At 42.3% G+C, this 27,739-nt stretch overlaps 1 protein-coding gene across 1 annotated transcript in view; it reads right to left on the minus strand.

Annotated features, from left to right (window-relative positions):
* Window positions 1-27,739, minus strand: part of FBXL13 (F-box and leucine rich repeat protein 13) — a 276,722-nt gene that overhangs the window by 200,492 nt on the left and 48,491 nt on the right. The window contains exon 6 of the mRNA XM_073619601.1: window positions 22,884-22,993. Coding sequence (XP_073475702.1) covers window positions 22,884-22,993 — 110 coding nt within the window. The remainder of the gene's footprint in view (window positions 1-22,883; window positions 22,994-27,739) is intronic.

A 27,739-nucleotide genomic window follows, 5' to 3' on the forward strand; every position in this document is an offset into this window, starting at 1 on the left:
ATTATACAACCTTTCGCCACTGGAGCGAAGAGCTGTACATGATCTGCGCAATAATCAGGCCATAACCATCAAACCAGCAGATAAAGGGGGAGCAGTCGTTGTGATGGATACAGACAAATATATACAAGAGGGCCAGAGGCAGCTGGCAAATACTACTTACTACAAAAAACTGGATTATGATCCGACCCAGGATTTTACTAAGCAATTAAAAGGTCTCATTGCGACAATGCCAAGCCACCTACATTCAGAACTCATCAATGCAATTCCGGATAATCCAGAAATGGGAGACTTCTACATGCTGCCCAAGATCCACAAGCCAGGAAATCCAGGCAGACCCATTATAACAGGTATGAATACACTTACTGAACATATCTCAGGCCTTGTAGAAAACATGTTAAAACCTTTAGTCATGAACACTGCAAGTTTCCTGCAAGACACCACTGATTTTCTGAACAAGCTTAACAATATACAACAATTACCACCTAATACTCTTCTAGTCACTATGGATGTAGAATCTCTGTACAGTAACATCCCTCACAAGGATGGGTTGGCGGCATGTCACAGATTCTTATCATCCTCACCAGACCACAAATACACTGCTGAGGATGTGACACGGCTCATTGAATTCATTCTTACACACAACTACTTCACTTTCAATAATGACATCTATCTCCAGTGTATGGGTACTGCTATGGGAAGCAAAATGGCACCCCAATATGCAAATTTATTTATGGCTGACCTGGAGGACAAATTTCTGAACAGCATACAACAAAAGCCATACAGATATTATCGCTATATTGATGATATATTCATGATATGGACTGAAGGTGAAGAAAATCTAAACCAATTCTTTTCATTGATCAACACTTTTCACCCATCTATCAAACTAAAAATGGACTATTCGAACACACATGTCAACTTCCTGGACACTACAGTATACATCAGGGATGACAAGCTACACACGTCAATATACAGAAAACCGACTGACCGATGCAGCTATCTTCATAGTTCCAGTTTTCACCCCCAACACACCAAACGGGCCATCATACACAGCCAGGCCATCAGATACCACCGAATTTGTTCAGACCCAGAAGACAGAGATAAACATCTCAGAACACTGGCAGACTCCTTCCATAAGAAAGGTTACAAAGACAAAACCATAAACAACAGCATAAACACAGCCTTGAAAACCCGAAGAGAAAATCTCCTCCAATACACAGAGAAAAAAACAAATAACCGAGTACCTCTAGTGACCACATACAACCCAGCACTTGAAGGGATCAAAAAGATAATTAAAGATTTACAACCCATTATAACAGAGGATGAAACTCTGAAAGGAATATTCCAACAACCCCCATTATTAGCTTTCAGACAACCACCCAACCTCAGACACAAACTAATCAGCAGGAAACTTCACTCTGATTATGAAGTCAAAAATAATGGTTGCAAACCCTGCAATAAAAAACGCTGCAAACTATGCAACCAGATAAATCTATCCAAAAGTGTTACACACACAAATGGGACCTTCTATATCATGGGATCTTACAGCTGTACCTCAAGTAATGTTGTGTACCTCATCCAATGCAAAAGGTGCAGCAAAGGATCTTATGTTGGTGAAACAGGACAGAAGTTGCAAGTGAGGATGAATTTGCACAGACATACCATCAAAGAACATAAAGAAGACAGTTTATGCACACCTGTGGGACATCATTTCTCACAATCGGACCACACCATAGAAGACCTCAATGTCTTAGTTCTTAAAGGGAATTTCAGAACTATCCAGGAAAGGAAAACGTTTGAACTAAGAATGATACTTCTTTTTGACACAAAGAATAATGGCCTGAATTTAGACATTGGTTTCTTTACACATTATGCTAAAGTTTTACGACCGCTCTGTGATTAGTATTTCCCCCCCTTGCATTCCCTCCTAGCTCTCCCTCTGTCTTATCTCACTAACTCTGCTGCTATCTTTATTACCATTGATTTGTATGTGTTTTTGTTTTTTTTTTTTTTTTTTTTTTTTTTTTTTTTTTTTTTTCCTTTTTTTCTTTAACATTCTGCTTAAAAATGTGTGAATCAGTACTGCTTGGACCTTGAAGAAGGGGACATACCCCGAAAGCTTGTCCTGAAAAATTGTATGTTAGTGCAAATAAAAAAATAAATAAAAAAAGTATCACGGACAGTACTCAATTTTCTTAAGGGGAGAATTTACAAACCAAGCAGATCTGTGTCAACAATTCAGGGAAATAAATCTCACACTCCTATAAATCTCACACTCCTATAAATCTCACACTCCTTAAATAGACAGCAATAACACTTAGCTTTCAAAACTGACTTTCTGCATTGTTTTATAGAGTTGACAATGAAAATGATCTCTAAGTGCAACATTTTTCTTATTTATTCAAAGCCTTATTTGTCAAGCATGATGAAATATCCTTCCTTGCCCTGCCATAGAAGCAGCAGCTGTATTGAGGCCTATATCCAAGCTACTCACCAAACCCAGCAAAAATGTGACGCGAATGTTTTCAGACTAGAGGACTATAGCTGCTGACATCTTGCAACAAAGTTTTTTTTTTCTCTAAAAACCCAACTTTAGTTATGTGCTTGGAATTTTCTTCCAACGGGGAATCTGGGAGTTCCAGGTCCAGAATAACCAGTTGTTAAGGACGCAGGGTCTGGCTTCCCGGCCCGCTGCTTAGCAACCAGCTCAATGCGGTAAATTACCACATTAACTAATGTGGTAATTATGGCTAAATGGAACAAATACCACATGCGGTATTTAACTACAAATTCTTAGTGAATTAAACACTTGCACAATTGTTACCGCATGCATTATTTTACCGCAAAGGATTAGCCATTATTTAACTCTTATGCCGTGTACACACGAGCGGACTTTATGGCAGACTTTGCCCGGCGGACGGGATTTCGTCAGACAATTCGATCGTGTGTAGGCTCCAGCGGACTTTGTTTTCTCAAAAGTTGGACGGACTTCTATCTATCCGACGGACTCGAGTCCGGTCGAAAAGTCCACTCATCTGTATGCTAGTTCGACGGACAAAAAGCCATGCTAGGGCAGCTATTGGCTACTGGCTATGAACTTCCTTGTTTTAGTCCGGTCGTACGTCATCACGTACGGATTCGACGGACTTTGGTTGATTGTGTGTAGGCAAGTCCGTTCATTCAGAAAGTCCGTCGTAAAGTCCGTTGAAAAGTCCGCCGGGCAAAATCTGCCGTAAAGTCCGCTCGTGTGTACGCGGTATTAGTGAATTGACCCCATAGAATCTTGACTTAGTAGTAATTCACTTACAAGGAACAAAATAAAGTGGTTGATTTACTAAACCAAACCGGCTATTCACTCTGTGAGGGAATTTTCCCTTAGCTTAGTAAATGTGGTAATGCTATGCTGACTTTCATCATCCAATAATGTGAAAGCAAGTAGAAACCTTTGTTGTCCACAATGTGTTTCTATAAGCATGTAAATGATGTGGAGCAGCTACTGATAATGTCATAACACTTGGTGCTTTGGTTCTATGAAAACATTCTTATGCCCTGTACACACAATCGGACATTGATCGGACATTCCGAAAACAAAATCCATGGATTTTTTCCAATGGATGTTGGCTCAAACTTGTCTTGCATACACACGGTCAAACAAAGTTTTTTTTTTGTTTGTTTGTTTTTTTTTATAATCTTTATTTTGAAAAAAATTTCAGTTAACAAACAAGCAGACATGTAACAAAACATAGAAGTAGTAGAAGATATGACATGACAGGTTATAAATTGATGGGTCCCATATCGGGTGTAGGCAGGTCACATGAAAATGAAAATAACCTAGAGATGGACACCATTTAGGGAATCGTCCTGGGGGGATTGTTATCAACATGTTATAATCATGATATGAACTCTAACATCAATGGATCACCCCTATCATCCCTTTCCGGTACATCGCTATAAAGTATATTTGTCTCTAATGAAAGGTAAACCTGAGACCGCACATTTAGACCCTGGGCCCATCACCATAAGGAACAAAGTGGGGTAAGGGAAACACATTTAAGTAAGAGAGAAAAAACAAAAATAAAATAAAAATAAAAATAAAAACAAAATAAGATAGTATTGTGTCCTTAATCTGTAAAGAACCAAAAAAAAAAAAACATCTGCCAGTGTGGTAGGCTAAGGTAATCTGTGACAAATCTGCCAGAGTTATACTGTCTCTGAGCCTGTCTGGCTCTCTGGCACACCGCACTCTCCCCAACCCAGCTCCATCAAACAGAGGGAGCCGCAGTCGTTGAGGGCCCCTGAGTAGATAGTCCAGGTGGGTTTGCATAATTTATCCAGGTAGCCCACGTGGAGTAAAACTTCTCGTATCTATCTTTATATTGTGCCATCCACTCCTCTGCGGCCTTAATTTGATTAACTAAAGCCACCCATTCAGCGTGAGTAGGTATACAGGGCGTTTTCCAATAGATTGGGATTAAGCGCCGAGCCACATTAAGCAGATGGGGAAGAACAGATTTGCGGTATTGGGCAAGAGGAGTGGTGGGAACATGCAGCAAGGATTCCAACGGGGAATCTGGGAGTTCCAGATCCAGAATAACCTTGATCTGAGCATGGTTATCCAACCAAAAGGGCCGTAATTTAGGGCATTCCCACCAGATGTGAAGGAATGAGCCTCTGAGGCCACATTCTCTCCAGCAGGCATCTGAAAGGGAAGGATATATCTTCGTGAGCTTGGAGGGTACTCTTTACCACCTAGTCAAAATTTTATAACTATTCTCCTGCATTTTCGTATCCACCGTGCTCGAGTGGGTCAGTCTATATAAATGTTCCAACTGAGGCTCTGTGAAGATGTGCTGAAGGTCCCTCTCCCAATCTCTATTGAATCCTGGCTTCCCCCCAGTATGCATGTTCAACAATAGGTCATATAGTACTGAAATGGCATGGGGAATAGCCGAGTCTGCCATACATAAACGCTCGAATGGCGAGGCTAAAGTAGGTGACCGGACTCCCTGTGGAAGACTGTCGACAAAGTGCTTAAGCTGTCTGTAACGCCATTCATCCATAGGGAACGAGCCATACTGTTCCCTTAACATGGTCAGTGTCAACAAGCCCTGGTCCTGAACAAATCTGCCACATCTGGACTCTCCATCAGCCACCCAGGACCTAAAGAAGGACGGATGTTCCCCAGGAGCGAACCAGGGGAAGCCGCTTAAGGGTGCCAAGGGGGAGATCAGTAGTGTGAGCTTCCCTTCCCTGTTCAGGGCATCCCAGATGGCCAAGGCGTGGGCAGCCATTGGAGAGACCAGCATCGAGAGACCTCTATGTTCCCGGGGGGACCCAGGGGGCATGTGATCAGTTTTGACCTGCTAGAAACCTGTCCAGGGGCACCCATAGTTTATAAGGGGTATTATGATACCAATCTAGATAGTAAGTTAAATGCTTTCAGCTCTGCCATAATGTTAGGTAATGATATCAGGGGATCAGAGACATAAAACAGGACGTCGTCTGCATAGGCAGATAACTTATGTTCCATCGGACCTACCCTGAAGCCCCTAATATCGCTATTGAGGCGGATCCTAGTGAGCAGTGGTTCGAGGGTTAGGCAAATATGAGGGGGGATAACGGGCACCCCTGGTGTGTCCCATTACTAATCGGAGAGGTATCGGACAGTAGCCCATTAACCTTCACCCTGGCAGTCGGGAAGCTATACAGAGAGGATATCCAAGCCATCATATTGGGGCCCAGACCGAGTCTGGTCAGCACCATTTTCATGTAGGTCCAGTCCACCCTATCAAACGCTTTCTCTGCGTCCGTGGAAAGCAAGAGACAGGGGGAGGTCGTCCCCTGAGATTCACCCACTGTATCAGTTGGAGAGCCCTATTTGACTTATCCCTAGCCTCTCTGCCCATGATAAATCCTGTCTGGTCAGGGTGGATCACCCTCGGGAGTCTATTGGCCAATATTTTGGCCAAGATCTTAATATCGGTGTTCAAAAGTGATATAGGCCTATAATTTCCTGGCAAAGTGTGGTCTTTCCCCTCTTTTGGGAGAACTGTAATGTGCGCCATTAGTGCTTCTGAGGGCATTACCGTACCGGAGGCCAAGGCCGTAAAATAGGCACACATGGGATTAGAGAGCACCTCAGAATATTTCTTGTAGTAGGTGTTAGTATAGCCGTCTGGGCCTGGGCTTTTCCCATTAGGGAGGTCTTTCACCACCGCCTGGATCTCCGATACAGAAATGGGGGTATCTAATTGTTTGCCAATGGAGGCCTCTAGTTGTGGGGAGTTGGCCTCTGTGAGATAATGAAGAATATGTTCGACCCGTTGAGGTTCCGAAGAACCGGGCAAGGCTCCTGGGAGACGGTGCAACTGCATAATATTCCTTAAATGAGTTAGCTATTTTTGAGGAGTGGACAACTGAGGCACCCATCGTGGAGGTGAGTTTATGTACGTGTCCAGTGGCCCGTTGTTGCTTGAGAGCTCTTGCCAGCAACCAGCCACATTTATTACCAAATTTGTAGAATTTGTGCGCCAAATGTCATATTCGTACCTTAATTTTGGTGTCTAGTAAAGTGGCTAATTCCAGTCTAAGGGCAGATAACTCTGACGCCATACTAGGGGTAACATTTTTCTTATGTACGAGTTCTGCTGAACGTATTTTGGCTAAGAGGGTCTGTAATTCCCTTTCCCTGGCTTTTTTTAGTCTTGTCCCCTGGGAAATCAGCTCCCCCTGAACCACTGCCTTATGACCCTCCCAAACGGATCCCATGCCCACCTCACCTGGTTTATTCTCTGCAAAATACAGAGAGATGGTTTCTGAAACTTGTTTCAAAGCAACCGCGTTATCCAATATGTTGTCGTTCAAACGCCAGCTCCATGTCCGAGCCTCCGTTGATAAGGGATGCAAGGAGATGGAAACTGGCGTGTGGTCAAAGATGGTGATAGAACCTATGGAAGCTCCAGCTAAGGAGTCAAGGGAGTACTGGTCCATCATCAAAAGATCTATGCGGGTATAAGTATTATGAGTGGCTGAAAAATAGCTATAATCCCTGTCAGTTGGGTGGAGTAATCTCCAGCAGTCTACTAAATGGTGTGTCAGAAGGGACTTCCTAAAATGCTCCCCCCAAAATAAGCTGACCCTCCCGGAAGGCAGACAGGGACTCCAAAGTGGAGTCTAGGAAGGTAAGCTGTTTGTTATTCGGGGCGTACACAGCTGCAAAAGTAAATTTACGGTTAAAAATGGTGCCTTTAACGAACACGAATCGACCCTCTGGATCAAGCAATTGATCCGTCACGGATCAATGGACAATGTTTGTGGATCGCTATAGCGACCCCCCCGATTTAGGGTGTGGAAAATTGCTGAGATACCACGATGCATATAGATGGGTAGGGAGGCGGGGGACCGAGTCAGTGCAAAAATGTGTTTCCTGCAAGAAAATGACATGCGCCCCCATACGTTTCAACTCAAGCCACAACTTACTGCGCTTTGACGGGGATCCTAGGCCACGTACGTTGTAGGATACGACTTTCAGGGAGGGAGAGGAGACCGACAGCACATCCCGGCCCACAGCGAGGAACGCAGTAAGCACACAGAGCATAAGTATGAACCTAAAAAGTAAAGCACAGTTATAGCAGGTGTAGCCTTGGTGGGGAGAGATAGGATGTGAGATCTAATATCCCTGTCCTCCCAGGGATCACCTCCATTTGTGTGTCCTTTAGCGCTGTCTGAGCTTGAGGGAGAGGAGGGGGAAGGCAGGGTCAGCACAGGCATGTGTGGGAAGCTGATGGGGGACGCATCCCTGGCCGCATGGGAGCCGGGCGCCATCTTGGTTTTACTTGCCGGATCTCTGCGGGCTCCAAAAAAGTTGTCCAGCGATTCGGACCAGTTCTGCGGTGTCCGCTGAGGTTGCGGGGATATCCTGCGCTTCGGCGGCATCCTTTGAGCTGTGTTTCCCCCTGGGAAAGCTGCCCCATTCAGGCTAGGTTCGGTGCGGGTCTCGCGGAGCTCTGAGAAGGCACGTCCTCACTCGTGCATGCCTAAGCCACGCCCCCCGGTCACACAAAGTTGTCAGAAAATCCGATCGTTCTGAACGCGGTGATGTAAAACACGTACGTCGGGACTATAAACGGGGCAGTAGCCAATAGCTTTCGTCTCTTAATTTATTCTGAGCATGCGTGGCACTTTGTGCGTCGGATTTGTGTACACACGATCGGAATTTAACCAATCGGATTTTGTTGACGGAAAATTTTATAGCCTGCTCTCAAACTTTGTGTGTCGGAAATTCCTATGGAAAATGTGTGATGGAGCCTACACATGGTTGGAATTTCCGACAACAAGGTCCTATCACACATTTTCCATCGGAAAATACTATCGTGTGTACAGGGCATTACTGTTCCAGCAGAACATAATGTGAACTAATGAACTAATTTTTATTTTCCTTTCAGAAACTTAATACACAAAATTGCTTCTATTAGTATATGAATTTCATGGGATCTCTAGACAGCAGATGGACCTATCATACCTGGACTCTAAACAACTCCATAGTAGTTGACACTTTCATCTGCTTTCCTATTCAAACATATCTTCCACCCCAATGTACTCTCAACAAAATTAAACCGGAAATTGCAAGACAAAGCTTTAACCTCTTGGTAACTGAACATGCCGAGAAGCAGGAGGCAAGGACAGCCCATTCTGAAAGGCAATACATTTGGTACTTATAATTGCAAAGCCACCAAAATGCTAGAACTTTTCCATCAATAACTGACAAATCTATATGCTCCCCCTAAACAATTTGCAAAGTGCATGACACACCATCTCTTTGCCTACTTGAACCTTCCCACATTGTGAGAATATTTAAGGGTAATCAAGAAACAAACAAAAATTCCCAGCTCACTTACCAGCCAGCCTGCAACAAACCGAATTGAACCTAACAGATCACATTATTAAAAAAAAAGGTTAGTTTGCACACATTTGTAAATACATGCATAAGCTGCAGAGGCCAACTCACGGCATCCCCGTGTACTGCAGTCCTAACTCTATAATTTGAGAGTCTCCAAAGTTGGAGCACATATATAAAAATGAATAGATTAAGGGCAGGTATGCCTGGAGGGAGCCCCCCCCCCCTCCTTAAAGGTACAAGGATGCACTGGACACCAAGCAACAGCACAATGGCAGTGAAAGTATCCAGTGTGCCCCCACACCAATTCATCAACTATACAAACAAATGGCAACCACCCCAACCTTTACCTGGTGTTTACAGCAAGGAGCAAATGAAAGGGCAATGCATGTCAAAACAGAATCCAACATTCCCAGCTCACTTACCAGACAGTCTGCAACAAACCAAATTACCTTGTCTAACAGTTTACCTAAAAAGGTATTAAAGGCTAATCAAGAACCCAATCACACGCTTGAAAATCCAACAGGCCATTAAGGTGCTTAAGCCAAATTAGAAAACAGGACCAGATGGTTTTGCAGCATCCTGATACAAGAAATTCTCTGACCTATTAACATCTCTTCCAGATCCCCAAAGGAATCTATAAGCATGATCCCCAAACCCAACACAGCTACCACTCACTGGTTTAATTTCAGACCAATCCCTTTAATAAATAAAAAGATGAAACTGTTAGCAAAAATCCTTAAAACAACATTAAACACAGTAATTGGTAGCCTTATTGGAAATGATTAGGTGGACTTAATTCCTATGTGTCACGCCACTGTCTAAAGAGACTCAAAATTGCATGACAGCAAGGAATCACTGAAAATCTCCTCTTAGACATCAGAAAAGCTTTTGACTTCATATCATAGCCTTATTTACTTTACACCCTCCACAAACAAGGCTTTGTCCTGTATTTTATTGATGTCATGTCCACCTTGCATTATTCTCCTACAGTCTTTGTTACAAGTTGGGGATTTAAGTCTGCTCACTTTACCATACTGAGGGGTATGAGTTAGGGCTGTTCCCTATTCCCCCTTCTTTTTGTTATCATGACAGAGTCCCTAGCCTCAATGATAACACAACAGTCTTAATATATTTGGTTTAGAATTGCTGGGCACGATACGCAAACTATGCCTATTTGCGAATGAAACCATGTTCTTTATTACCAATACTCCACACTTCCTATCCTCATGGACAACCTTCATAAGTTTGCCCACTCCCTCCTTGTTCAATAAACAATGCAAAGTCCAAGGCTCATAACATTTTTCTGCCATCTCCTACCATATTCCTACTTCAGCAACGTTTCAATGGTCTTCTCACAAACATACTTATCTGGGCATTCAATTAACAAACTCCTGTATACTATACACTATACATAGCCAGCTACTGCATCATTTTATCTCAACGGAAGGCTCTTTTGGTGGGTTAGGCCATATATCTTATTTCCTGGTTTGGTAGAATAGCTGGTTTAAAAATGTCCCTTCTGCCTAAAATAATGTACATCTTTAGAATTTTCCCAATAAATGTCCCACCATATGTTCTTACAGTCCTACAGTCTCAAGCCAAGTAATTCATCTGACATAACCAAAAGCCCAGGATTCCACTGTGCACAGTGTTTACTAGCGGCTCAATGATGCCAACTCACTAAATATAATGAACTAAAATGACCTTGTGGGTTACCATAGAAGTTTTGGAAATCAGCCCTATCAAAATAGACAACTTGTGGCTTCCCCATAGAGGCAGTCCCAATGTGTGCAAACCAATTATATCACATTCCTTTAGTGTCCAACCTTTTGTCATTCCTGGGCCACAATGAAAAATAAGGAATTGTCTTGGGCTATACATAAAATACACTAACAATAAGGATAGCTTATGAGCAGAAAAAGTCCGACAGATCACAAATTAACGATCACTGATATAGATAATGTACGTATCTGAGAAATAAAACTTCATTTGTTTTGTAATAATTTTTACTATAAAAGTTAAAGAGAGAAACACAAAACTAGTGCCATATTTGACACTGTTTTTGATACACTAACAGATCAATAACTGGGTCGATGGATGTAGTAGACATTCTCTATGAATTCTCAAGGTGCTCAATAGATATTTTGGTTCTAATTTTGCCCTTTGTGTGCTTAATCCTCAAAAATAGTTGCTCACAAATGAAGGTGCTGCCGAAAACTGATGACATGAATAAGGTATAATTGTGAAGAGTGGGATATTTTTCTTTGGGAAGATAAAACTTATAAAAGTCCAGTAAAGAGACACTGTCAAATTTTTCTTTGCCTGCATGTGTTCACTAAGTGTAAACACATTTTTACAAAAAATTCCCCCCCAAAAATCAACATTTTTAGTTAAGGATATGATTTTGTGTTGGGCTACATTCATTGCCATCTTGGGCTGTAGATTGGACACCCCTGCTTTAGACTATATGACTCCATCAAATATTCCAGAGGTACAATCTCCCCCAACCTGCCTTTGCCATCATATTTACACAACCCCGCAAATTTTGTATCCCTGGATTCATTCACCCTTTGATCCCACTTGGGTATATCTTGCTTCTTCAACTTTCAAACCACAGACGACCTTAAAACCTTTTAATAGTTCAGAGAGAAATATGACATTCCTTCTATCGGACTATTGTGTTATCCCCAAATCATGGATTAAATCCAGAAATTGACTAGGCCATCCCCGTCTATATCACGATAATCTGCATAGTCCTGGCTTAAAGTGTTACTAAATCCAGGACCCTGCATTCACTATATCTGGTCTCCCACAGTACACAGAACATGGAAATGCAATTATTTTAGTAAGTATAAATAGCTAAATATCCTTTCTCATCAGCAGTGTATAGGAGTCTTGTGATTTCTATCAGTTCCTGGTAAAGCTTCTAGGAGGAGTTTTCATATTGCACTGAGCTGCGGGGCTCCTGACCCTCTGTCTGGACATGTCTGTACAGTGCCAATTGGCCCTCTCCCAAGAAAAAGAAAAAACTCTCTAGCAATACACACCAAACTGAGCATATGCAGCCTGACTCCAAAGGCTCAGTCTTATCCGGACTTGTCCAGGGGGACAGCGCAGGGAGGGGAGTATCTGTGCATACACGATCAAGCATTATACTTAGTACTTAACTGATCACCCTACATTGGGTAGCACTCTTCTGGTGGCCAGGATGTCCTCAGTATATGCTGGTGCTGCGGAAGTGCTGAGGGAACGATGCTGCATATTTTCTGGGACTGTCCTAAACTTGGGCCCTTTTGGCATGAGGTGATCTGCACAGTAAAGCACCTGACAAATGTTGACCTGGAAGGGAACTCTGTGGCCTGTCTGCTTGTCACGGTTCCTACCATGCAAATGACCAGGCGTGGCCACTCCCCAAGTGGCTCAAGGAGGTATTGAACCCATGACTTTCTGTGTACTGCTCCTGCTGTATTGCCTCTGAGCCACACCTCAGCTCATTATTCAGCCTGGTTTCCAGCTATGCCTTGTCCTGCATGCAGCACTGAGGGCTATACTCTGGATCTTGCTTTGCACCTGTCACTCCTGGTTCAGCTGAGGCAGTTTATCAAATCAGCTGGGTATAAAACAGTGCCTCACCCTGAGGGCTGTCAGTTCATTGTCTCTTGTATTGCCAAAGGTTCCTGTTTTCCTGTGTTCTTATTTTCAAGTTTCAGTGTTCCAAGACTGACCCTGGGTTCTGACCCTGGCTCTGTTCATTGTTAACGCTGACTTCTTGAACCCCTGACTACGGCTTCACCTCGATAATCCTTTGGTAAACTTCCTGTCTAGACCCCGTAGCCTTTAACCTGGTTACCGTGGGCTGTGTGTATTTGTAAGGGTGAGCATACATCGCTGCACTATGGACTCCAACCAAGGTAAGCCGTTACACGACTTCACCGTTCAGAAAGACCGATCAAGAAGTATAAGGCCTCCCTCACAATCCAGCTGCTGAATACGGCCAGGGCATGCATCCCCCTTTACTGGAGATCGGAAAAACCCCCATCAAAATCTCTGTGGTTATCTAAAGTGAACGAATTGAGAGACATGAAGGATCTCACCGCTACTTTGCATAACCGGGAGGAGACCTTCCGAGAGACCTGGCGACCCTGGAACCATTTTGTGTACACTGACACCTATCTTCAGGAGGTGGCACAACCAAGCTAACCTCCTGGATTCAACTCTACTCCCTGTGAGAGGCCCTCTCTGCATCCCTCCCTTTCCTCCCGCTACATCCCACTTTTTATATTGTCCCATCTCTGGGCTAGGCAGGCCTTAGGGAAGTATTATTTCCCGCTAAGTTAATAAAAAAGTTCCAATCTAAGTTTTTTCACTTTATTATAATTTATTTTACTGTTTCATGCATTAAAGTATATATGTCTTGGTCCTTAATATAAATGCGTGTTGGGCCTCCCAGCATGACACACTGAGCACTATCATCATCACAACCGTAATCATATTCAGGACCACTTATTCTGTGCTGGGCCTGTTGTTCCATGACTCGGCCTTTGAGACCTTCTCTGTATTTGACTGTGATATTGTAAATATTGCTTTCTTTGGCTTTTGTATGTAACTTTCTTTGGAAAATAAAGGAATTACAAAAAAAAAAAGAACTCAGCAATTATCCATTGGGTGCTATCCTCCCCGGCTGTCAACTGGAAGTAACCACCACTGCCGATCCGTAAACCCACTGTGCGGTCTGTTATCTCATAGATCACACCTCCAAGCAGTTCATACACTTTACCCTATATCCCTGCAGCAACAGATATCTGAATTTCCACTCGTGTGGGAAAAACTAAACCAATGTAATTTTTTGTACCTTATGTCTGCTACTGAAGTTGCATTTGCAGATATATAGGGCAATATGCCTTAGCTGCATGTTATTGTTGTTACTGCATACATGAAAAACATTTTGAAAATCTCAATAAACCTTCTTGGATCCATTAACATTATTTCTGCCCTGGAACCACCCACTGTATGCCCTAAACAAACACGCAAAGGAAAAGAATAGAAGCAGTATCTTCAACAAAACACTCATATGCAATATTAAAGTGGAACTTCACTTTCCCAATCAACATTGATTATTTTTAATCCTCATGCTGATAGCATTAGTAAATAGATAGGAGAGTATATTGTATTTACTTGTTTTAAATGTCTCCTGCATGCATGCTTGAACTAAGGACAGATGGATTCCAGGAAGCAAATGCTACATGAATCATTGCCCTTACTCAAGGTGGCCACAGCAAAATGCCAGGGGGGTGTTTTTCAAAGAGATTTCTCAACAACATAAAGCATAGAGGTATTGATGGGGCAGTTTGCTTTGAAAAAAAGATGAATGAAATTGCGTTTTTGGTTTGTGGTGCTCAAATGCAGTGAAGATCTGCATTAATGGGGCTCACATTTAAATGGTTAAGGACGCACTATAGATGCAAAATGAACAATTAGAGCATGTAGTAGTAACAATGCCAAAACGATTTTTATAACTAATGACTTTTCAGTAAATGTTATATTAAACCAAGATGTTGAATTGGAAAAATTGAAATTTATACTGCAGCAGAGCCCAGATTATAAGGCAGCATTTCAAAGATCATTGACTTGTTCTTTGTCCAACAGGCCCACACTGTTTGCCTCATATCCCCAGAAGAATAGGGAGTTCTAACACTGAAAAAATTATGCAACGGCACCTGGTTGAAATTACAACAGACCTTTGAACTGCTCACTTGAAATTTCTGATCCAATAACCTCCACTGGTACACAGTGGTACTTAAACACTGCAATGTGTGCTAGCTGGTAATGTGTCACAACATTACATACTGGAATAGAAGAAAATGATAGCTGAGGACATTACATCTAAAGTGATCATCTAAAAACAGCACATACAGCTGGTTTTGTGTCTGCTAAATCATTTTTCTTTTCCGCTTTTTATTTACGGAACCTATAAATATTTGTATTAAGCTTGATCTCCTAATCCAGAAATAATGTTGTGATGAATAAAAAAACAAATGATAAAATGCTGTGCTTAAAAATAAACTATAGCATCACTGACTCAATAGGGCTGAGAAGTGCTGTTAGAAAGGCAAAAGGTCTTACTACTGTTAAATCATCTATTTATACAAAAAAAAAAACAAAAACATATGCAGAAGTAGAAGTCCTAACTCGTGTCCAGGCAGAGGTGGCCCTGCAACACTGAACAGCATCAAACACACTATGAGCTAAGATAGCTTTGCTCATGTACGATGTTCCAAATTTCAGCTTTTCGTCCGATCACACTTCATTATCATAACTAACATGGACAAACAACACAAACAAGTAGTGTTGTGTACACATGGAGACTTCATACAGCATGACCTTTTCCAGTATAAGTTATAGCCACTACTTATTGGAGGGATGAAGGGGCTGGCTTAACTTCAAACATGACTCCTCAGCAAAACTTAACTTCAGTCAATCGCCCTTCTTTTAATTGTTCAACCCTAATGACCATGGAGTTTTGTGGTCACACAGCTGTGCACACCATCAGTGCCATAAAAAAATAACTTAACATTAAACATTTCCTGCCATTGTAAAATAGAGGCTGCACCCCAATGATGGCACTTCCTTCGGATAATTGTGTTCAAATAATGCAATTCCCCACCTTAAGACTGCCCCTCCAATGCATTTCACCAATCAGGGCTTAGCCATAAAGAACATGAACTTACCCTGATGGTTAATTAACCTTTCGAAAATGATCTATCTGCCTACTTTGTTATATTGTTTTAGAAACACTCCTGTGTGTATACCTGAATAATTTTTCCGTAAACTAGATGGCATTGTTAGGTCATTCATTTGGGCTGGCAAGGCCGCCTGATTGGCAATATCGACACTGACTCTTTCTCCCACCCAAGAGGAAAGGAGAGAGAGAGAGAGCAGCTCTTTTAAGCGTAACAGTAAGTAAACTTACTGCTACACTTAGAAGGTGATTCTTTCTCTCGCCCTTGCCCTGCATAGTTTTCTTCTAGCTCATTCAGGAGCAACAGCCACTGAGCCAAGCCCTTCTCTGCCTTTGGATACAGAAACTTAACCCAAGTGTATTTCAGCCTTACTGACTTTTTGGGTTAGCCCTACCTTATAGTGCGCCAGAGCACTCCTCTCCTTAATTGATGTCTCTCCCAAGGGGGCCTTTCCCTTCCAGACTTTCATCTCTACAATTGGTCTGCAGTATCAGTTACAGCTCGGTGATGGTTCCTGCAGTCAAGGGATAACCCTGCGGTTACACTGGAGGTGGCTATAGTTGGCTGTTATGCTACCCTTAGCAACATAGTCTGCCGTGGCTTACGAGCGAACCTTACTCTCACTTGTCAGATGAGAACTACCATCATGGTATGGCATCAAGCAAGGGCACAGTATTACAGACCACACATGGTTTCTCCTTATGTCCCCCTCTGGGCTAAACCCACCCTACCACACCTGGCAATGCTACCTGATCCCCAACTGTGGGCTTCTCGAGGAATAGTGGGGCTTAAACATATCATATCAAACGACAGACTGTGCAGCTTTGCAGATCTGAAGGCCGAATTTCATCTCCCTAATCAAATGCTGTTCCGCTATCTGCAACTCAGACATGCGGTTACTATGCAATTCCCTAATGCATCCTTGAATCTGATCCCTTGGAGCGTCTTGACTTCCAGGTCTTTGGGTAGCCTTTGTCATAATTCTATCTTTGTCTCTCCGTTGACTAAATTATTTTCAAAATGGCAGGCTAACATACTTGATTTGACTGAGGAAGACTGGGATACCTGTGTAGCCCATTATGTCATCAGCATGGTTTCGGCCAGAGACAGATTTATGCAGGTTCAATTCCTTCACAGCGCTTATTAGACCCCTGCCCGGCTGGCTGGCATATATACCACAGTTAGTCCTCTGTGCACTAGACGTCAGCAGACTGAAGGTACCTTCTATCATATTGTGTGGACCTGCCCCAAGATTAAGGCACACTGGCAATCTATTCTGAATGCTATTAATGATACCTATGATTTGCAACTATCTTTGGATACTAGGGTGTGTCAGGGGAATGTCAGAATCAGAGCCTGTCAGTATAGACATTTCCCCATGCGCCTGCGCGGTAGAATTGCACATCAGCGCGTACCGTTACACAATCAGCGGGTACGAGCGCGTGTCCCGAACGGATCAGCTCACGTGGGTGCACGACGCAGCGCATCAGTACGAACGCGTGCGCGCATAACGAGACGTTCCCCTGGCGGGCCTATATAAAGACAGCTATGTCCTGTGTTTGTTGCTGGTTTGTCTTTTCAGCTCCTGTGATCTGTTCCTGAACCTGTGTATCTGTGCCTACCCGTTGTGACCCGGATCGACCTTGACCTTGCTTGAACCTCTCTTGTGCTTGACCCTCGGCTACCTTCTGGACTTCTCTACCTGCCTGATCTACCCGTGTTTGACCCTCGGCCTGCTCCTGGACTTGCCTCTGCCTCATCCTAGTGTGGATCATCTGCCTGCTTGACTACCCGTGTTTGACCCCTGGCCTACTCTTGGACTTTGTCTCTGCCTCACCCTAGTGTTGGATTATCTGCCTGCTTGACTACCCGTGTTTGACCCCTGGCCTGTTCCTAGACTTCTGCCTTGTGGTTGACCCTATGCATCCGGCTTCAGCCTTCATCTCCAGATTCCTGCTCAGTCGGCCCCGGTGAGGTGTCAGCCACCCTGCACGGATCTCTTCTCTACCTGAAGAACCTCCCAGCTACTCTACTACCTGCTGGTGACCCGTGCTTCTTCATGCCCAATACCCGCTGTGCCACTCCCAGAGGGTATCGTGCGCCCAGCTGCAAGGGGAGCCTCTCTCAGCAACTCGGCCTTGGTGAGTACCTGACAGGGTGTTTCTATTTTTAGGGTGCTTGATGGTGCAGAGCACAGTCGTTATGTTAAATCGTTTTTTTCTTTTTGCCTCTTTTTATGCTCGAAGGGAAATCCTTCTTAAATGGAAGTCATCTTTGCCTCCTACTGTGGCGTCCTGCCATGAATGTTGTGCTGCCTCTGTGCAAACTCACATATACAAGCTGTAACTGTCCTAAGAAAATTTGACAAGATATGGATCACTAGGATAGATTCCTGGGGAAGTGATTTAGATGCTGCCTAACGTTTATGGCGATTTTGAGGCTGCTCCTCCTTACCTGGTTTGAGTCCCTTCTCCCTCGCCCTTTCCTCTTCCCCTTTCCCTTCCCTCTTTCCTTTCTCGCCTTTTTTACTCTTGTTGTTTCTAGGTTGGAGATATCAGGGAAATGGGAATTTCTGTGGCTTGATGTATGAGGATTGTTATCCACGTTTATGCATTTATGTGCTCATTTGATTCACTTTTGCTGACTTTAACTTCTGCTTTACCATTTTGGATGTATTCACCTCATGCACTGTACTGATTATTCAATTCTTGTGACTACTGGTTCCTGTTTGTCAACTGAATTATTGTATTGAACCCTCTTTTTCCTAAATAAACTCACGCTGTTTAAAAAAACAAAAAACTGATGTTTGAAACACATTAGTTGAACAGTCTCTAGGTACGGATTTGCAGCATTCATCATTTGAATACAATTTCCTGAAGGAAGTGACATCACTGGGGTGCAGTCTCTGTTCTATGGTGTTCGCATGGAGTGGAAACAGACTCCACTGACCAGTCTCCAGCAAGCCAACAGTGAAGGAACATGGCTTGCGTTTGGGAGGCTTTTAAATTTAGGTATTTTATATTTGGTAAGCATTCATTTTTTATATTTTCTCCTTTAAGTACCCTTTTACACCGGAACACCATGTCCTCCTGCGCCACATTTCAAGCACGCTGGGTGTGCGATCTACTGCAGGTGTCAATAGATTTCTAACGACACCTCAAACGCAGATTGCGCTTTCTCTGCACCGGATCGCATTGTACCGCAGTACCATGTAATCCTGTTTCATTGTGTTTTTAAAAGTGGTGCATCTCTTGATGTGATCCACTGCCATTTCAGCCCATTCAAATTAATTCCACAGAAAGGCGGAGCGTGTTCTTGTGCGATTCTGGTGTAAACCGGCACTGAATCCTAACTCAAGGAATACTATGACTTTAAAGGGATTGTTTGGACTAAGCTGCCCCAAATAAACTATTTCCTTTACAAATGTGTGCAGTGGCAGTCAGCGCTGTGGAAACTGTATGTAGCAATAGCTACATACAGTATAAAGTACTGTGTTTCAGCAGAGGTACAGGGACTTTCCGTCTCATTCCTGGAACAAAATCGAGTAGAGCTAACTGCTGCTCAGCCATACACATGAAGCTTGTATTTTTATGAATAAATACAAGGCTTTCTCAGATTTGCCGAGGTGGAGTTTGTGATGTCAACTGCCCACCTCTATTTCTCAGCCAATCAGATGAGTCCTTATATTAATTCATAAAAAAACAAAGATTCCTGGGAATGGCTAGACAGTGCTCTTGATTTTTTTACCGGGAACAGAATAAAAAGTACCCGTACCAATGCCTGAACACAGCACTGTATACAATATGTAGCATATGCTACATACAGTTTACACAGCGCACACAGTCGCATAAATTAGTGAAAGAAATAGCGTGTTTGGGTCAGCTTGGACTAAACCCTTCGATCCTTTACAACCAAAGAAGCTGCCATCTTAGCCTCTGTTTGATCTGTGTTTGCTGTAATGCTGCACATGTGATCAGTTATGACACCAGCCATTTGATGGCTTGACAGTTTGGTTCAGAGAAAAGGCAGCTATAACAGTTAACATTCATGGCATGCATTATTATTATTATTATTATACAAGATTTTTATAACACCAACAGTTTGCACAGCGCTTTGAATGTGAGGCTTCATTCACATGGCCGTAACGGCTGTGTGAATGAAGCCTAACTGTTTTGGGAAACAGTTATATTTATGGGTTTAGTTCTGCTTTAAAACATAAAGCTACATAGGTGCTAACTATAATTGATGTTGCTGTTTTTTATCATTACAGAGCCCCTACCTGCTTTGCCAAAGATTAGTTGGAGGCGTGATAGGCTTCCCTGAAATGGCTGGTATTATAACTGATCACATCTGCAGCACCATGGCAGCTGCAGATCAGAGGCTAAAACGGCAGCTTCCTTGGCTGTAAAGGATGGGAGGGTTTAGTTCCACTTTCCAGTTTCAATGTTTTTATTGGAATTTTTCGCAAGGAATAAATGGATTCCAGCATTAATGCAAACATTCTGGAATATCCACAGTTTGATTAACATATTAAATAGCACAGTGAACAAACAAAGAAGAAAAAAATAAGGTGGCGTATGCCCATAAACTCAATATTTACAACAGGTTTCGTCATAAATTAAAGCGGGGGTCCACCTATCTATCGTTTTTTTTTTTTGAGCTCATTCACAAACTTTTCTTCTCAGCATTACATACATATTGTGTGTAATATATCCGCCTGTGTCAGATTTCGTCGGAAAGAATAACTTATATTATTCACTGCAGGCGGTTTCCATCTTCATTGTGGGCATTTGAAGCCCACAAGCATTTATTCCCTGGATGTGGTGAATGCTGTGCTCCCAGCATTCACCGCTCATTCCCGCACATGCTCAGTGGCATCCTGGGAAGCCTGAGACTAGCTTCCAGGCGTCTGGGAGAGGCTAGAAACACGCCTACTCCCACGGGAGGAGAACCAGGAAGTGCAAAGAAGAATAGAAAAATAAAAGGTAATTACGGCGTTTTAAATTTTTTTAAACGGCATGTCAGCATCTAGGCAAGGAAGAGAATACATACAGATATTGTTCAAAATTTGGGTGGAACCCCGCTTTAAGACTACCCTTATCACACAACCTAAACCCATGTTGACACACTTCTATTATATTCTCAAGCTCCTGTAGTCTAGGGATTGTTGCCTATCCAGAGGCGTTTAATCATCACTTTATGTCTCCATGAGACCTGGTTGATTTAGTTGAGTTCAGGATATGCTCGAAAGTGCAAGCCCTCTCCTCTGAGGGTAAAAGGAAACACTTTCTTCCACTGTTATAAAGGTGTACATACTGGGGTTGTTCAACACTGGAATAAAAGAACTACCGTAGATGAGAGAAAGGAAAGGGAAACGAAAAAGAGAGGCCAAGAATGATTAAGTGAAATGGAAGGAAAAGGAAGGAAAGGGAAGGACTCCGTTCTCCAAGTATCTCCAAGTATCTGTCAGGTATCTGATCCACGGACCCCAGATTTTCAAGAACCCCCTTATTTTGTCATTTAAGATTGCAGATAACCATTCATTTACCATGAGCCAGGAAAGCTTGTGCTTAAACTGATCAAATGGTATAATAGCTGACTTCCAATTTATGGCTTTGGTAATTTTAGCGGATAAAAATATGAAAGTAAGGAATCATCTCTGATTTTTCTAGGCTTCCTCCACTGCATCCTAGCAGAACATGTTTTGGAGACTTGGTTTAGATTAAGTTGGGTGAGGGTACAATAAATTATAGACTCTGATCTCAAATTACCTCACCTTAGGGCAGTGTTTCTCAACTCCAGTCCTCAAGGCGCCCCAACAGGTCAGGTTTTCAGGATTTCCCTTAGATGAAACGGCTGTAGTAATGACTAAGGCAGTGAAGCTGATCAAATCACCTGTGCAAAATAATGGAAATCCTGAAAACATGACCTGTTGGGGCGCCTTGAGGACTGGAGTTGAGAAACACTGCCTTAGGGCACTGCCTCTCAGGCAGACTTTGCCTCTCAGGACTAACAACATTTCAGCCACTCGTGCACATATACCCATTTTAGGATTTTTGACCACCCATCAGGGTCTTTCTGTGGCTGAATCAGGGGGGGATATTTCGTGGGGACCTTTGTGAGTGCTGTTCCGAGCCCAGATAGGGTTCATCGCCTTTTCGATGGACAAGCAGCGCAAACTTGCTTTCTCATTAAATTTTGATGTTAAAGTATCCTTACGAAAATCTTTTACAATTCAGTGTCGAATGTATTTGTATTCTCTCCTACAATGCCTCTGAGGAAGCGATAAATTTCCTGAAACATGTCATGCTAAAGGAGGAAAATTATGTTCACTGGAATTTGTAACAGTTCATCATGAGCACAATGTTTTGTCTTTTCATATAAATGTATTGTACAAACTGCTGATATGTTTGTCATTACACATGTTTTTTTATTAAAAAAGAAACTTTTCTAAATAAATGATATTTTATGATATATGATTTTCTTTCTGTTCGCTCATAAAGTCCCTTTGTACGGGGGGGTACTTATACCCTTTCTTTAGGGTCTTTACTTAACAAATGTCTGGGATGTTGGCAAGGTCTTATTGAGAATGTTATAATTCTCTCTGTGGTTCACTATCTATACTCACTGCCACCATATGTGCTACGCTGTCCCTTCCCGACTGCAACCTTTAGTTCCACTTTAATATTGTAGGATCCAATGTCCAGTTTACAAACCAATTTATCATTATACTGTACATTCATATGGTATTCATATACTTCATAGCACTTTCCATATCATAATAGACTGTCACCATCATTCAGCCCTAGTTGTCCAAACCACAATTTCACACATTCCAGGCTAAATAAAAAAAATAAAAAACTATTGGGAAGGTAGGATGATACGGCAGCATAAGAAGAAATTTCCAACAGATTCTGCAGGACATGGAAAAGCTCTTTAAAAGTTATATTCCAAAAAAAATCCCCAACTATAGAACTCATTCTCGTTATTTTTTTGGCTTACAATTACTATGACATTAGTTGTGCTACATTTATTGATATTGTACAGCAATAAAAAGGCCACTCTGGCCTTACCAAAGAAAGCTTTGTTGATGGAAAAGTTTTAGCCATGTTTACATTTTCAAGTAACAGTAAAAACATGTGGTGTATTTTTAGATCTCAGATAAGAATTACAAATCCACTATTTCACGTCTCTAAATTAATTTCAGACGCTGTCAACATTACAAGGGCTTGGCTTACACATACCTCAAAGTACTCCCTCTTCTTTTTAGAGTCCTGAGTTTCAGCGTTCCAGGCTTTCAAGATCTTTTTCAGGAAGGAATCGTCAAACACTTTCTGGATCCTGGTGGCAGCCTCTAGGGAAAATGTTTTGTAATAATATTACAAATTAATATAATTTACATTTTACATACGTTTTCTGTCTTTGGTGATTAAATATTTTATAAAATACAGTACATTCCTTTTGATAAAATGTTTGTAACAAATTAAATGAGAAAATATATATGTTTTGAGAAGCAGCATGCATTGCCAATGACCTGTATACGAGGTGTGACAGTACGGACCCCTGTCCTAGTGATTGTTGCCCAGGATTCTCAAATAGGCAGGTTGAGAGGCTCCAGGAGGACTATTTAATTTGGGGGAAATTGTTTCCTCTGTGGTTGATAAAATCTAGTTGGGGACATGGAGCCTAGAGATTTCATAGCGATCTGGGTGGGATGGAATCTCCAATCCTGGGACCGGGTTTTTGGAACAGCCAGGCGTCTGGCTTGTTGATTGTGCAGGTGGGTCCTGGGCTTATAGCAAAGCCACGACCAGGGTTCTGTGCTCCACCCTCCCGAGGAGTCCAGGCATGCAAGGGAGAAGTATGCCTGTACAGGACAGTCTGACAGAGCAGACGGAGGGCCCAAGCCGGTGGGCTATAGCAGCCAGGAAGTTGTAAGAGAGTGTCACCAGAGGCACAGAGTGGGTACCAAACAGGGACACAGTTACAGAATCAAGAGGACCAAGGTCAACGCCTGAACAGCAGTGCTGACCAGAGAGCCACGTGGCTCAGTATTTTCCATTTGTTATTTCATTATTGCTTAGAAGTTGAAACCCCTGAGTGGGAATCCTGGATGGATTGTTTTTTCTTTTACTTCAATAAACATGGGCCAAAAAAGCCCTTAAACTGCATATCTGGCGTAGACTCAGCTCACTGGTAAGCTCTACACTGAAGCTAAATAACCCCCAATATTACAGCGGCTAAACCTCTGTGTAAATAGTACAACTCTTATAAAAGTCTGGCAAAAGCCACACGGGAGTGAAAAATTTCTAATTGGCCTTGGCTTCATTGCTCTCCAATAAGAGATTGAGACATCTGGGTCTACCAGGTCAACAATGTGATTGTAGGCATCTAAAAAAGATCTCGATTCAATCCAGTTACAGATTCATACAAACATGCTTAAAGTGATACTTAACAATATCCTTATTCTCCAAAAGAAATCCATACACATCCATTGCTTAAAGTGGGTCTTCACTCAATCCCTGCTTACCTGGTTGTGGGTCCTGCACAGTTAAGATACTCACCCACCCAGAGGATCCAGCATTGTCCTGCTGAGATCCTCTTATCCTCTTTCCCTGCTCGGTCCTGTGCTGCTATCTTCTAGTGCAGAGGTCTCCAAACTTTCTAAACAAAGGGTCAGTTTACTGTCCTTCAGACTTTAGTGGACCAGGACTGTGGCTATTGGGAGTAGAAAATGTCCCAACATCAGTTGGAAAAAATAATGCCCCATCATTGGTGTCATTGTGAGGGATTGTGCCCCATCGTTGGTGCACCATTGTTAGTGTCAGTGGATGAAATAGTGCCCCAGGGCCAGATAAAAGCAAGCAAAGGGCCCCATCTGGCCCCCCGGGCCGCAGTTGGGAGACCATTATTCTAGTGTGACGTCATGGGGTAGCTGCCGGCTCTTCTGGGTTCAACCGGCAGCTCTCCCGATGATGAGTTGCTAGGCCCGTCCCCCTCATCCTTTCTCAATAAAGAGCTATGCCTCCTGGGATATGTGCATACAGTACTTATCCCAGGAGGCACAGGGAACACAGTGCACATTTCTGGGGAAAAAAATGGAATCAGAATGAGGCCAATCACATCCAGCCACATGGATGTGCTGGATGTGATCGGCCTCATTCTGATTCCATTCTTGTCCAACATTTGCAGGCTTTAAACTTTGTTCTCCTGTGAGGTTATCTATACTCCCAGTGATACGTTTTTTGTGTTTTTGTTAGTTGCCATGGAGCCTCCCTATACACCAGCATTGAGTCTATTCAGTTACCGACGATGCACCACATGACGTTGCTGCGTCATTACGACGTTGCGCCCTGTACGGCACCACATGTTGACGTCAGAACCAGGCGCTGACCACAATGTGCTTACTTCCTGGTTATGCACGCTGGGGGTCGATGTTGTGTTACCGCAGACACCATGGGATCTGATGTTCCGATCCAGGTGTCTGCAATCATCCTTTATTGTGTCACACGCATATATAGTGCCTGTTTTTTTCCATCAGTCTCTCTTCCACCTGGCAGACGGAAAGAGCCACACAGCTCCATCTTAAACACAAGGTGAGTCCCCCATGCGGCTGGAATGCTATAGCTCCATATACTTCTGTCTGTGGTCATTGCACCGCTAGTTTAGCGGTGGCTAGGACTATGCCTTATACTTTTTAGAATTTTTGTAGCAAATAGATCTCTTCTGCTGCTGCTTTTAGATTACATGGCTACTACAGCCTGCAGACTCCTGTACTAATGTATGGCCGGTGATGTCTTGGATGCTTATATTTAGACATAGACTCTATTTGATACCGACATGATCTGTCTCTGGAGGATGAATACCATTTGTCTGTCTAAAGCTTCTGTGAATGTAGGTATGACGATCCTCTGGTCCTTTGACTTTTTGGTTTGTGTTCGTTCACAATATGAACATAATCTCTCACCAATAATTCAAGACAATATATCGGAACTAATTGGTGAATTAATCTTTATACCCATTTAGACATATAACAGTCAAATACACAGGCTAGTGGCACTCATTTTGGGTGTCCATTTTGCCCTTTGTGGATCACTGGTTGTCGTTGATCTCCTGGCCTGATGCTCATGCGTGGCTCTGACGGACCAATCTCTTTCTCCATTTGTTGAGTTATGACTTTCTGCTGTTTGGGTGGAGCATTAACACTTGGGGTCAATATGTTCAGCTGTTATTTTATTGGTTCTGTCACAATATGTATGTATGATTTTCCTTGTCAAAAGAAGTTTATTGAGTATACAATGTTATAAAGATACATAAAGTAAGTTTACAAGGATCTATAAATAAAGCTCATTGTTTTACAGTAGGGTTTATATAGGTAAATATCATGAAATTTCAAATATTAAACATTGGGTTCACGTAAACCTAAATTAAAGATATATATCATTTCCTTAGTTACTTTTGTAGGTATTTAAATGATTTATACCTACTATACATATTGTTTACAAGTAGAGTGTATATAGGTCAAATAAATTCTGATAATGAGCTTTAATCATAAGGTGGAGAAAAGGAAAGAGAAAGAAGAAAAAGGGTTGAAAGGTAGAGGTATGGTCCACAAGGTTGTCCCGCTCGTCAGTTTATTATTCTTTTTAGTTCTCTTTGAAGCCTTAGAATGGGTGTCTCTGTAAGTCATTTAATCTGTTACCATGGCAACAGGACAGAGTCATTGAAGTTTGACAGGAACTGTTGTTTTATCCAAGGATGCCAAAGTTTTTCAAATTTTGGAATTTGGTTTTGATCGATGGCTATCATCTTAGCATGGGACATTGTATTATTCATTCTGTGAATTGTTTCTGCTAGTACCAATGTAGGAGATTTCCATGCCTTGGCCACTGTTTGTTTTGCAGCCGTTATTAGTTGGATCATAAGTTTGAATTGAGAGAGTGTTAACCATTCCGGTTTTAGATTAAGTAAAGTTAAATATGGATCTGGTTGTATTATTTTTTTAAATATTTTAGATGCAATCACGAAGACTTCCTTCCAGAAGGTTTGGATTACTGGGCACGTCCACCATATGTGTAAATATGTGCCTATTTCTGGGCATCCTCGAAAACAAAGAGCTGAGGTATTAGGTGAATATTTTGCCACTCTAGCGGGTACAAGGTACCAGCGAGTTAGGACTTTATAATTTGTCTCCAGTGCTAAGATGTTGGGTGAAGATGACTTAGATGTGAGCCATATGTAAGACCAGTCCGTGTCTTCTAAAGTTCGTCCCAGGTCCTCCTCCCACCTCTGAACGTAAGAGGGTCTATTAAGATTTGCTACTCCATATAATTGATTATAAAGTGATGAAATTGTACCTTTAGCAAATGGATCTTTTGTACAGATTGATTCAAAAATGGATAATTGGGATAATGGTGTATCCCCCTTTAGGAATGGTGTATAGAAATTTTTGATTTGGAGATATCTAAATATCTCAGAGTTTGGTAGATCATATTTTTCTCTAAGCGATGGGAATGAAAGGAATGATTTAGATGCTATGAAGTCATTTAGTGTCTGAATGCCTGATGTTGTCCAAGCTTTAAAAGAATTTGGGTAGATCCATGCTGGATAAAAGGCCGGATTTCTGATAAAAGAAAGGAGAGGATTGTGTGGAGATTGTAACTGATATTTGGTTTTTAGTTTATCCCAGAGAGATAAGAAGTGTTTAGTTATGGGATTATGAATTTTAAAGCGGTCTTTAGGATCAAGCCATAATAAATTTGATATTAATAGAGGGTCATTTTCTGAAGCCTCTATAAATACCCATAATGGGATTTCCTGTTTTGCATGGTATTTGGACAGACTGGCCAAATGTGCTGCTCTGTAGTAGTTAGTAAAATTAGGGTATCCCAGGCCTCCTTTATTTTTGGGAAGATGTAGTGTGTGTATAGGTATACGTGGTTTAGAAGAGCCCCATATAAACGAAGTTGCTCTTTTTTGTACTATTCTCAAAAAATAGGAAGGAATTGGAATAGGGAGGACTCTGAATAGATAAAGCAATTTGGGTAGAATAGTCATTTTGATTGCATTAATCTTCCCTATCCAGGATAAAGGAAGTTGC

The sequence above is a fragment of the Aquarana catesbeiana genome, linkage group LG03 (assembly GCF_042186555.1).
Source record: "Aquarana catesbeiana isolate 2022-GZ linkage group LG03, ASM4218655v1, whole genome shotgun sequence".
Taxonomy (NCBI): Eukaryota; Metazoa; Chordata; class Amphibia; order Anura; family Ranidae; genus Aquarana; species Aquarana catesbeiana.